General features: G+C 37.9%; 2 protein-coding genes across 4 annotated transcripts in view; both read right to left on the bottom strand.

The window, feature by feature from the left end:
- Positions 1–14,211, bottom strand: part of ZNF215 (zinc finger protein 215) — a 219,763-nt gene that overhangs the window by 179,383 nt on the left and 26,169 nt on the right. The window lies entirely within an intron of this gene.
- Positions 13,145–14,089, bottom strand: LOC125753262 (olfactory receptor 2D3-like). Its single transcript, XM_049098965.1, has one exon. It carries the CDS (start codon positions 14,087–14,089, stop codon positions 13,145–13,147), a length of 945 nt encoding a protein of 314 aa, XP_048954922.1.

Below are 14,211 nucleotides of genomic sequence, written 5' to 3'. Positions count from 1 at the left end.
TCAGAATAGGAGATAAAGAGTTTCTCACACAAACAGAAACTGAAAGAGTTCAGGATCACTGAACCACCTCTATAAGAAACATTAACCGGCCAACATGCATATGAGAAAATGCTCTGCATCACTTGCCATCAGGGAAATACAAATCAAAACCACAATGAGATACCACCTCACACCAGTGAGAATGGGGAAAATTAACAAGGCAGGAAACCACAAATGTTGGAGAGGATGCGGAGAAAAGGGAACCCTCTTACACTGTTGGTGGGAATGTGAACTGGTGCAGCCACTCTGGAAAACTGTGTGGAGGTTCCTCAAAGAGGTAAAAATAGACCTGCCCTACGACCCAGCAATTGCACTGTTGGGGATTTACCCCAAAGATACAAATGCAATGAAACGCCAGGACACCTGCACCCCAATGTTTATAGCAGCAATGGCCACGATAGTCAAACTGTGGAAGGAGCCTCGGTGTCCATCGAAAGATGAATGGATAAAGAAGCTGTGGTTTATGTATACAATGGAATATTACTGAGCCATTAGAAACGACAAATACCCACCATTTGCTTAGATGTGGATGGAACTGGAGGGTATTATGCTGAGTGAAGTAAGTCAATCGGAGGACAAACATTATATGTTCTCACTCATTTGGGGAATATAAATAATAGTGAAAGGGAATATAAGGGAAGGGAGAAGAAATGTGTGGGAAATATCAGAAAGGGAGGCAGAACGTAAAGACTGCTAACTCTGGGAAACGAACTAGGGGTGGTAGAAGGGGAGGAGGGCGGGGGGTGGGAGTGAATGGGTGACGGGCACTGGGGGTTATTCTGTATGTTAGTAAATTGAACACCAATAAAAAATAAATTAAAAAATATATATATATACTTAAACTCTTAGAGCAAGATGAACATAAGTTTTTATAAATTGTTATAAGAAACAAAATTTTACAATAAATGCATTTCAAATATTTCTATAAAAAAAAAGAAACATTAACCGAGACTGCTTGAGTTGAAAGTAAAGACCATAAGTGAGAATACAAGGAATAGGAAACAGAATGCCAGTAAAAATTTAAAAATCTGTAAAAATCAGTGAAAGGATTCATAAAATGAAAGGCTGTAAAATATGACACCACATAACTAAAACGTGTGTCTACATGTGTGAGGCCGATTGGTATAAAGAATGGGTCCAAGCAGAAGCAACTATCAACTTAACATAAACTGGTATTTGCAGGAGATGCTACATACAAATGAAATGGTAACCACAAATCAAAGACCATTAATAAGATATTCAAAGAATAAGAGAAAAGAATCTGAGTGTATCACTAAAGAAAGCGAATGAACCGTGAAAGAGAGCAAGAGAAGAAAGGATCAGAGAAAAACTACAAAAACAACCACAAAATGGCCATAAATACATATATATTAATAACTACTTTGAATGTGAATGGACTAATTGCTCCAATGAAAAGACACAGGGGACAGAATGGATAAAAAAAAAAACTAGACCCATCTATGTGCTGCCTACAAGAGACTTATTTCAGACCTAAAGATACATGCAGGTTAGATTGAAAGTGAATAGATATTCTTTCATGTTCTGTCTCCCTTTCTGATATTTCCCCCTTTTCTCCTAACTCTGGGAAATGAACTAGGTGTGGTGGAGGGGAGGTGGACAGGGGGTAGGGATGACTCAGTGGTGGGCACTGAGGTGGGCACTTGACTGGATGAGCACTGGGTGTTATTCTGTATGTTGACAAATTGAACACTAATAAAAAATAAATTTATTTAAAAAAAGAAAATGAATAGATAGGAAAACATTTATCATGCAATTTCAAGTTTAAGAGAGCCATGGTAGGAATACTTATATCAGACAAAATAGACTTAAAAACAAGAGACCAAGAATGATAGACCTTTGGATAGATCATCCAAATATAAATCAACAAGGAATCAGTGCTTTTCAATGACAGATTGGACCAGATAGATCTAACTTATATATTCAGAACAAACCATCCTAAAACAGAAGAATACACATTGTTTTCAAGTGCACATTAAACAATCTCCAGTATAGATCACACATTAGCCCACAAAATAAGTGTTATGAAGTTAAAAAACAGTGAAGTCATAACATGCATATTTCCATCCACAATACAATGACTAAAAAGCAAACAAAAGAAGATATCTGGAAAGAGGACAAAATATGGAAGCTAAATATCATGCTATTACACAATGAATGGGTGAATCAAGAAATCAAATTAGAAATGGAAGCTCTGGGTACCTCAGTCAGTTGAACATCTGCCTTTGATTTCAGCCCAGGTCATGATCTAGGGTCATGATTGAGCCCCACATTGGGCTCCATCTGAACATGGAGCCGGCTTAAGACTCGCTTTCTCTCCCTCTATTCTGCCCTCCCCAGCTAGTTGTGTGCATGATCTAGAAGAATGAATGAAAGAAAGAAAGAAAGAAAGAAAGAAAGAAAGAAAGAAAGAACAGATAGAATATGAAAACATTTCCTCAAAGAAGAAATAAAGAACACATGGAGACCATCAAAAATAAAAACACAATGGTCAAAAATATTTGGAATGTAGCAAAAGCTTTTCTAAGAGGGAAGTTTATAGCAATATAGTCCTACCTCAAGAAGTAAGAAAAATACCAATAAACAACCTAACCTTACACCTAATGGAGCTAGAACAGGAACATCATTTTAAGGTTAAAGCCAGCTTAAGAAGGTAAATAATAAAGATTAGAATGAAAATAAATGATAGAGAAACTAAAAAAACAATGGAACAGATCAATGAACCCAGGAGCTGGTTCTTTGAAAAAATTTGTAAAATTGATGAACCCCTAGCCAGACTTATGAAAAGGAAAATAGAAAGGACCCAAATAAATAACATTAGAGTTGAGAGAGGAGAAATAACAAACAGCACCAAAGAAATACAAATAATCATAAGTTAATATGATGAAAAATAGCAGTATCTTTCTAGAAATGTCTCTTGAGTGTAGCAAAAGCAAAAATAAACTAATAACAAAAGAACCCCTCATACACTGTTGGTGGGAATGCAAATTGTGCAGCCACTTGTGAAAAACAGTATGGAGGTGACTCAAAAACTAAAACCGGTATTATCATATGATCCAGTAATTCCATAACACGATATTTACCCAAAGAATGCAAAAACACTAATTTGAATAGATATATACACCAGTGTGTTTACTGCAGCATTATTTACAGTACTCAAATTATGGAAGCAGGCCAAATGCCTATCAACAGAAAAAATAAAGAAAAAGAGACCAAAAAATGGATTCAATTATAGAGAACTAATGGTTACAAAAGGGGGGTGAGCGGGGGGAGGAGGGAAGTAGGTGAAGGCGATTAAGAGTATCCTTATCATGATGAACACTGAGTAATATACAGAAATTTGAATCACTATATTTCACTCTTGAAACTAATGTAGCATTGTATGTTAATTATACCTGAATTAAAATTAAAAATAAATAAAAGCCTATAGGGTACCACAGTATTCCAAAAGACTTTATTCTTTATTTATTTATGCATCACTATCTATTGAATTTTTCCCATGAATGCACAGATGAACTGATTGTTAGGAAGTTTATTTAAGCATTTCTTCCTATTAACAGGTCAAAATGAGGATAAAGTAATCTCAGTAGATGCTGTAAAAGGCATTTAATAAAGTTTACTTTCATTATTAAGGAGCATTTTAAGTAAAATAGGAACTTAGGTGTATATCATTTTATTTTTTTAAAGATTTTACTTATTTATTTGAAAGAGAGAGAGAGAGCTCAAACAAGCAAATTGAGGGTGAGCAGATGAGGGAAAGGGAGAAGCAAGCTCCCATGGAGCAAGGAGTCTGACTTGGGGCCAGATCCCAAGACCCCAAGATCATGATCTGAGCCAAAGGTAGATGCTCAAACGACTGAGCCGCACAGGCTCCCCAGTATGCCTCATTTTAAAAGGAATTTGAATATACTGCCTTTTATGATGTTACATATTATTTGAAAACAAAAACTAGCATCATGCTCAATGGTGAAATGTTAAAATATTCACATTAAATTCTGGGTTCAGAAAAGATATCTGTTTGCAAAGAGTTAATTAATGCAATAGAAATTAGAAGTAGAAACTAGAATTACGAGGTGCAAGGACTGGAAAGGAATGGTAACATCATTATTTGTAAGTGAATATTATTTTGCCTGGAAATCTTAATAAAATAGTGAAAACTGGAAACAATAAGAAATCTATAAACAAACTAGTATTATGTATGCTTTTTTATATATTAATGAGAACTATCAGAGAATTTATTAAATGTAGCTCCAGTTCATAACAGCACCCTCTTTCAAATGTTCAGTTGTCATGTTAACAGAACATGGTCAAGATCAAAGCAAAGGGAAAATTATACTCCAATGAGGATCATAGACATCAACGTAAATACATGGAGAAAGACACCTAATTCCCAGATGGGAAATTGAAATATTATCAATGCTTCCTAAATCCTTGATTCTCATATACAAGTGTTCTCACTAATTCTCTCTGTGAGAGTTTGTCAAAAATAAATATTCCTGGGCTCTGGAGATTTTCAACAGGTTGGTGGTGGAACAAAGAAATCTGCCTTTCTAACAAGTATTCTTGATAATTTTGATGTGATTATTTCATGGACCATATTTTGAGAAGCACTCCTCAGAAACATGCTGAAATCAAGTGCAATTATAATCAAAATCCATACGCATTTCTGATGGGAAATTTAACAAAATAATTCTGAAATTTATCCAGAAATACTTGTGAAACTCTTCACAGTAAATATTTGAAAAACTGAAACAGTAAATATTTGAAAAACCCACTGTGGTAGGGGTGAGGGTGGGAAATTTAACCTACCTGACATTAAGATATATGGTTAAATCTGATTAATTTATATGTATTGTATTCACTCAAAAACCAAAATGTCCATGAAATAATGTAGACAAGAATCAAAATCAAGAATTTAAGGAAATGAATAATACAAGTGTCATCTACCTTAATAGAGACAGGTGTATTACTTAAAATTGGTGTTAGGATATCTGGCAAAACACTCTCGCAACAATTCTTAATCCCTCCCCAAATCCAGATGGATTAAATATCTCAGTGTAAGACAAAACAAAACCAAAGACGTCATACTATTACTAGTAGAAAATGTAAGTGAATACTTTCTGTGATCTTTCTGTGGGAAAGGACCTTCTAAGGATGACATGAAAACCATAACCCTTAAGTTAAGGTGGGTATAGTCTATTAAAAAACAATGTAAAAAAGAGCAGTTAAGTAAAGAACATATGTATTTAACATATAAACAACAAATAGGAAACTAGGACATCAAAGAGCTTCTAAAAAGAATAAAAAGAATAGCGATGAAAATGATGCAAACAGGATGTTAAACACACAATTCAAAGAAGAAATGCAAATGCCCCAAGACTGACTCTGTAAAGAATGTTCATCTTCACTTAGAGAAACAAAAAATAAGATAATAGCTGTTGTATCTCTCACATTAGATTTGCAAAGGTGAAATAGATTGAAATCATCCACTGTATTTTTGAGAATAGGGCAAATAAATCATTCATAAAATCTCTTTGGAAGGCAATCTGAAAGTAGTAAAAATTTACAAAATGGACTTGCCTTTTGTTTCTGAACGATGCTGTTTTTAGTATTTTACATTTTCAAAATAAGTATGCATAAAACTTTGCTTCAAAGGATACTCATGTATAGGATTGTTACCAGGATAAAACAATTTACAATCTAACAGTAGGTGCGCTAAATAAATAATTTTCCTATACAATATACTCTATACCATATAGAGAAAAGGGTAACAGTACAGATGTGTGAATTTTACAGACATAGTTTGAATGTCCCTCTATCTCTTAGCTCTTTGGCCTTGGCCAGTTGATTTAGCTCCTTTATGCCTCTCATTTCCTAGTGTTAAATGGATATAACACCACAAATTCATAGTATGGATGTACAGATTAAATTTAGCACTTAATGGAAACTAGTTCGCACAATGCCTGACAACTACATTGAAAGAAATGGCTGCTGTGATCACGATACACTAACCTTAAGTCATTAAAAGTAAGTAGATCTATATTTTCCATAGAAAGATGTTGTTCAGATTGTTGAGTTAAAAAAATGGGTTGCAAAATAATGTTTGGGTATGAACAACATATGGGGTTGTGTGTGTGTGTGTGTGTGTGCGTGCGCGCATGTGCGGGCTGTATATCTTTTTGTCCCTCTGAAGATAATTCCATTAAAGAATATCCTTACCAAATGAATAAACCCTTAACCACACCAAAAAATTTAGCATCATGTAGAGACTGCACAATACATTTGAAGAATGATTCTCTCTCCCTTAAGGTAGGACTTGTACATTTACATAAATATGTATATATGTGGATTGCGAAAACTTGAAACAGAGGCGTAATAAAAATCAATGGAAAAGGAGGTAAATAAGATGAAATATAGTATCTTTTACTTTCCAAAGAAGGCCAGGGACTATTACTGTTTTACAGTCTTAAAGAATCCATTTAACTTTGTCAGCTTTACTAATTAATTAAACAATGATGTTATGTTATTGAATTTAGAGAAAAAGGGAAGAAGAAAAAATCAGAGTGGGAAAAACAATAAAGAGAATAGAAATTAGAAGAATTCAGGGAACAGAAGCTAAGCTGAGAGGACAGAAATCTAGAGATGTGGAGAAAAAGCAGAAGGAAGAAATACAGGAAGAGATTTGAAAGTATAGCTGTGCCCCCAAATCGAAGGAAAAGGGAATGCATCTTCCATCCTCTGAGGCCCTAGCAATATTGTCGCTAATATGGCCTTTCCAGACATCTTCTCTTAGGGACTGTGTCTCACACACTCACATTATGTACACGGCATTATTCCTTGTCATATACGTATGCACACCACATGTTGCATATACTTACTCTCAGCTTCACAATATCTTATATAAACACACAGACATCCATCACCACAGATATACTCATGAAGTATTTCATACTCTAATTTGCATACCCTCATGGCCACCATATCTTTCACAACACCCAAAGATGTCCCAGAGTGGGTACTGAGCCAACTGGATATTGACCAAGGCTGGGTGTTGTGGGAACCCACATGCCTGACCTTATGTGAAGGATACCACACTATGGGATGTTTGCGGGAGGGCACCTGTAGTGGGCGCTAGTATCCTCTTCAGGGCTAGAAGGCCAGCACTGCCTGTAACTGGACTCACACCACTGTCTGCCCTAACTCACCATGGGCTTGGAGGCAGCAGTGCTGGCCTTCCTAGAAGGCTGTACCACGCAGTCCTGATTCCTTCACATCTCCTAGACCCGGAGAAGACGCAAGAGCAAGGAGCTCTTGACCGGATTCCTTGAAGCAAGGTTCCTGTTTCCTTCTAGCCCGTTGCTTGTTCAATGGGAGAGGGTGGGACAAATGCAAGCTGAGGCAAACATGATGCTGAAGGCCTGACCAAGGAGGCAAAGGGAGAATCAGGCAGTTGCTTTTCAACAGCTAGAAGCACATCCTCTGTGATCTCTCTGGAAGGAGCCTCATCCCTGAAGAAGAAAGTCTGGGAAAGCATTTTTGGGCTGGGGTCCTGGAGAAGAGTGGGAATAGAATTGTCTCCGGGTGGCTAGCAAGGAACAACATTGATGTGCAAGAAAGCAAATGACAAAATTTACCTTTCCCAATGCCATGCCCACCTCACAACCCCCAACGGGTACCAAGATTCCTTCGGCCTGAGGCCCATCACCAGCTTGTCCACTCTCACCTGAGGGCAGAGAGGAGGCAGAAACTGGGCTGCAGGTCCCTGGTGAAGGATCAAAAATCAAGTGGGGGAGGGAATGATGTCTGCAGCCTCCAGATCCAGTCTGGAAGGACAGCACTGTTGTGGGTTTGCTCCTAATCAATGCCTCCCGGAGCTGCACTCCAGTCATCCTAGGAGTCTGACTCCACCCCAAGCCTTTCTGCCTTACTGAATTCCAGGTACAAACTCCAATTCTCCTAGGTCCCACTCCTGAACAGAGAGCATTTTTCCTTCAAGGATCTATTTAAAGCTGAGGTCCTGAGAATATTTAAATAGGGCATTCCCTGGAGCTTGAGAAGCCCTCAACCTGATTACCTTTCCATCCTCTGAGATATCGGTGTTTTATTTGAGGTCACAGACCGAAGTCTCTATCTCATATTAGCACCCTTTGTTCAAGCCTTACACCAATAGCATTCCAGATAGCATCAGCAGATATATCTCGGGGTTCTCAGGTCATCAAACTTGTGTTTTCACATATATGGCAATTAAATAGAAATAAAAATAAACATGTATTCGATTGTTTGGATGCTTAGCTGAGTCCTATAAACTTAATTGCAGGGCTAGTGCTTTCATTTTGGTTTATATCTGTTTTGATGCCATATGATTACCTTTATTTGGTAGAGTTTTATTTGTTTAGCAAGGTCTTAATATCAACATGATACACTCATCAACATTGCATTAAAGTTTCTATTTAGTTGCAACTTTACTACCATTTGATAGTGTGAAACTCTTCAATTTTGTTAATCCATAGGTCAAAAAAATGGTATCTCCCTGTTAACTTATTATATGATACTTTAATTACAGTTGAGGATGAGCATAGTTTTATATGCTTATTGATCATTTTCATTTCCTATTTGTTCTGTGACATGACTGTGTATTTCCTTTGTTATTTTTCTTTTATTAGGCCATTCAAATTTCTGTTACTGCCGTGTAAAATCCATGTATATTATGAAAAATGGGTTGTTTGATTTTGTCTTAAAAATAAGTCTTTCTTGGGATCCCTGGGTGGCGCAGTGGTTTGGCGCCTGCCTTTGGCCCAGGGCGCGATCCTGGAGACCCGGGATCGAATCCCACATCAGGCTCCCGGTGCATGGAGCCTGCTTCTCCCTCTGCCTGTGTCTCTGCCTCTCTCTCTCTCTCTCTCTGTGACTATCATAAATAAATAAAAATAAAAAAAAATAAGTCTTTCTTTTTAAAGATTTTATTTATTTATTCATGAGAGCATAGAGAGTGAGAGGCAGAGACATAGGCAGAGGGAGAAACTGGCTCCATGCAGGGAGCCCAACATGGGACGCTGAACTGCTGAGCTACACAGGCATCCCAAAAAACAAGTCTTTTTCTACTTTGCCAGTTGAATTTATGGGTTTGTTTTCTTTAAATATTTAATTTATTTTTTCATGAGAGGCACAAGGAGAGGCAGAGACATAAAAGAGGAGGAAGCAGGCTCCCTGTGAGAAGCCTGATGTGGGAATTGATCCTAGGACCCCTGGGATCATGACCTGAGTCAAAGGCAGGCCCTCAACTGCTGAGCTACTCAGGTGACCTGAATTTATGGAGTTTTGTATCATACATTTATAATTTAATCAGTCTTTTCCCTTATGACTTGATTTTGTGTTAAAATTTGAAATGTCTCTGTTGATAAAAAGTTATGCTTTTTAAAAATTATCCCGTGGGACACCTGGGTGGCTCAGCAGTCGGGTGTCTGCCTTCAGCTCAGGGTGTGATCCTGGAGTCTGGGGATCAAGTCTCACATCGGGCACCCTGCATGGAGCCTGCTTCTCCCTCTGCCTGTGTCTATGCCTCTCTCTCTCTCTTCTCATGAGTAAATAAATTAAATCTTTTTTAAAAAAAATCATCCTATTTGTCTTCTAAGATTTCCATAGTTTTGCTTACATGTTCAGCTTCATTTACATCATGATACGTCTAGAATTTATTCTTTTTTTCCCCATGACAAAATGTTTTATTTGCCTGCTTTTGTATTTTCTGCTTTATTGAGGTATAATTTACATATGATAATATAACAGACACACTTCAAGTGTACCATTTGCAAAATTTTGACATATTTACACATGAAACCATTACCACAATCGAGATAATGAACATACCATTGCCCCAAAAGCTTCCTTGTGCCCCTTTATGGCCCTTAACCCCCACCCTTTCCAACCTCCCCTCCAGCCTCCTTGGGCAACAACTGATCTACTTTCAGTTGCTGTACATTAGTTTGAATTTCCTAGAATTTTATATAAAGGAATTCACACAGTATGCACTCCTTTTTTGCTAGCTTCTTCCACACGGCATAATTATTTTGATTCATCTATGCAATAGTTCGTTCCTTTTAATTGCTGAGTAGTGTTCCATTATATGAGCATACCATGATTTGTTCATTCATCTGTTGAGGGAAACTTGGGTTGTTTCTTGTTTTTTGGCTATCACACATAAAACTGTTGTAAACATTTATGTACAAATCTTTGTATGGACATATGCTTTCATTTCTCTAGAGTAAATTCCTAAGAATCTGGATCATATAGTAGGTCAGTCTTGACTTTTTAGAAAATTATCTCTTTTCTGAAGTGGTTGTACTATTTTGTATTCCTGCCAGCAGTGTATGAATGTTCCAGTTTCTCTACATCCTCCTCAACACTTGGTATCATCAGCCCTTTTAATTTTAACCAATTTAATAACTATATAATTTTAATTTGCACTTCCCTCATGATTAATGATGTTGAGCATTATTCCATGTGCTTATTTGCTATCTGTATATCCTTCGTGAAATATCTGGTCAAATCTTTTCCCTACTTTTTAAATGGATTGTTTGTTTTCATTAGAATTTATTCTCATGTAGGGATCCCTGGGTGGCGCAGTGGTTTGGCGCCTGCCTTTGGCCCAGGGCGCGATCCTGGAGACCCGGGATCGAATCCCACGTCGGGCTCCCGGTGCATGGAGCCTGCTTCTCCCTCTGCCTGTGTCTCTGCGCCTCTCTCTCTCTCTCTCTCTGTGACTATCATAAATAAATAAAAATTAAAAAAAAGTCTTCAAAGTAAAGAGGGAAGTGACCTAGGAATTTAAAAATTTTATAAACTCATAATCCCACTTTCTCAGCCATACCTTCTTCTTTCTTCTTCATGGCAAGAATTCTCTAAATTAGTGTTGAAATTTTCTGTTTACATTTCCTTATTTTCCCTCCCATTAGTGAAATAGATCTCATTTAGATCATCATGGGCAGCCAGATCAGCAACTTCACCTATTAGTGCTTTCTCCTGTCTATGTCACTTTAAGTATCAGATGCAGTTTCTATAAAAGTTTGCTCTGATCCTCACACCCCAGACTAGCATCTGTCTATTGTGGTCCAGCTCCAGTAATTTTAAAAGGACAGTAATGATTGCAAAAATTTGTATTGAAATACATAATACATCGGTGTCTGTTCTGGGTATATTGGAAACAACTAAGTCAGATAGGCGAAAATATAAAAAGAGCTCAATAATGGTTTTAAAATGAATGCATGGATGCATGAATGAAAGAAAGAAGAAATTTAGCTATTAGACGTTACTTCACTGGGGAGGTCTTCTACAGTAGAATCAGTAGTTCCTGACTCCTGACGTCAGTTGTTCCTGGACTCATATCCATGGTAAGTGTAGAAAAGTTTTACAGTTGTCATTGAATCGCCTTTAAACATGTGACTGATTAAAAGCTTGGATAAAATAGGTGGCTGTCAGGCAGATTGTGTGTCCTAAGGGTTCATGAAACCTGAAGGGGAGCCCAGAAGCGACAATTTTTGAGAAGTTGAGTCACAGTAAGATGTGGTTATAGGCATCTAAGCCCAAGTAGGGGTCAGCTTCACGTTCACAAATTCCAATTTCTAAAATCCAAAATTCTCTTTTGCTTATGGAAGAGGTATTTATGGATAAAATGAGCTCATTCAAAGGAGGATGACCAGAATGAATACAGGATGCCAGTGCATGTTAGATCTAGGAACTTTAAAGAATCAAGTGAGTGATTGGCTGTGAGAATTGAATTTGGGCCAATACAGAAACTGACTTCAGAGGGCTATAGTAGAGGAAAATGAAATTTCTCTAGGACTAAAACTAGAGAAGGTTGGTTCAAGGTACCAGAACATTGATTTTGACTTACCATATGGAAGATCTTTGTAAAAGCAAAAAACTATCTATACTTGACCCTTGAACAATGCAGGTTTGGACTGCATAGGTCCACTTATACATGGATTTTTTTTGGTACAGTACAGTACTGTGAATGTACTTTCTCCTATGATCTTTTTTTTAAGATTTTATTTACTTATTCATGAGAGACAGAGAAAGAGAGAGAGAGGCAGATACAGGCAGAGGGAGAAGCAGGTTCCATGCAAGGAGCCCGACGTGGGACTGGATCCTGAATTCCAGGGTCACACCCTGGGCTGAAGCCGGCGCTAAACCACTGAGCCACCCAGGCAAACTTCCTATGATCTTCTTAATAACATTTTTTCCTCTTGCTTATTTGTTGTAAGAATACAGTGTGTAATATGTATACAAAATACATGTTAGTTGACTACTGCTCATGTTATCGGTAAGGTTTCCAGGCAAAAGGCTATTAGAAGTTAAGTTTTGGGGGAGTTAAAAGTGGTATGAGGTTTTTCAAATATGTGGTGGTTGGCACATGCTGTTTATTGGTCAGCTGTATAAATGAAAGTAGATCTTTCATTCATCTCATGATTCAAGGCATTATGGAGGAATATATTCTTCTTTAGGCAAATGCTGGATAATCATTCAGTAGAAAGATACAGAGTAGTTTAAGATTCAGAACTATGTTTGTGTACATGACTGTTAAATTTCCTTTTTGCTCTGCTACTTCATGCTTACATGAAATTGGGGATATCAAGATAAAATAAATTCATTTTATTGAAGCTTTCAGGAGAAAACATCATGCACTAGTAAGTATTTGGCTTTTGTGCTATTATACAAGGTGAAATGCTTTGAGCCATGAGTGATCCAAGTACTAAAGACTCTTCCAGAGATACCTGTGTGGCTCAGTTATTGAGCCACCCCAGTTCCCCAATCCTGTGCATCTTTTAAGAATATTACAATAGTTCTAAAAATCAGACCCACAGAGGTGCTTGGGTGGCTCAGGCAATAGAGCATCACTCTTGATTTTGACTCAGGTCATGATGTCAGGGTTGTGAGATCAAGCCCTGAGTCAGCTCTGGCCTGGGTGTGGAGACTACTTATGATTCTATCTCTCTAATTCTCCTTCTGCCCTTCCCCTAATCTGCTAGAGCAAGCACACATGCAATACTCTCAAAAAATTAAAATAAAGTAAAATAAAAGTTAGACCTTGAGGTCACCATCTCTCAGAAAAGAGCTTTCTTCCAGCTAGTTTTCTGAAACCATCTTTAACATCCTTATTTCTCAGGCTATAAATTATGGGGTTCAATATTGGAGTCACCACTGCATAGAATGTAGAGATCACTTTATCACTTTCATTGACTATTTTGGAGTTTGGCTTCATGTAGTTGAATATCGCTGATCCATAGAAGAGGACAACAACAATGAGATGGGAACCACAGGTAGAGAAAGCCTTGAGCCTCCCCTCCCCAGACTGCATCTGGATCACAGTGGAGATAATATTCCAGTAGGAGACCAGAATCAGGCAGACAGGAACTAAGAGCATGACCACACCCACTGCAAAGACGGCCATTTCTGTGCTGTAAGTATCTCCTGAAGCCACCTTCAGAAGGGCAGGAAGTTCACAAAAGTAGTGATTAATAATCTTCTGTCCTTGGTAGGGTAGTTGGAAAGTAAAGGTGGTATCCACCAGAGACATGAGTGCTCCACTGGCCCAGGATCCTATGGCCAACTGGAGACACACCTTTTGGGTCATGATGCTAGAGTAGTGCAGGGGCTTGCAGACAGCCACGTACCGGTCATAAGACATCACCGCCAGCAGTGCACACTCTGCACACCCAATCATAAGGGAGACAACTATCTGTGTCATACACCCAAGAAAAGAAATAGCTTTCCTCTTTGCCAGGAAATGGAACAACACTTGAGGGACGATGCTGCTAGAAAGACAGAGATCTGCGAAAGAGAGGTTTCTAAGAAAAAAGTACATGGGAGTGTGAAGTCGAGAGTCCATGAAGATGAGAATGATGATGAGCAGATTCCCAAGTACAGTCAAAAGATAAATGATGAGAAAAAGAACAAACATCAGGATCTGGGTCTGCAAATCCTGGGAAAGACCCAGGAAAATAAACTCAGCCACAGAGGTTTGGTTTTCCTCTCCCATTGAGATTATGCCTGTTTACCTGTTTGCACAAATAAAAAGACCAACCTTTGGGTTTGTAACATCTTGTAGAAGAGTCTCATTTAAAGCTCAGCTTATAATCAAATTGGGTATTTCTAGCTTTT

The sequence above is a fragment of the Canis lupus genome, chromosome 21 (assembly GCF_003254725.2).
Source record: "Canis lupus dingo isolate Sandy chromosome 21, ASM325472v2, whole genome shotgun sequence".
NCBI classification, from domain to species: Eukaryota; Metazoa; Chordata; class Mammalia; order Carnivora; family Canidae; genus Canis; species Canis lupus.
The sequence above is the reverse complement of the archived record's forward strand: the minus strand, read 5'-3'. Positions and strand labels throughout refer to the sequence as shown.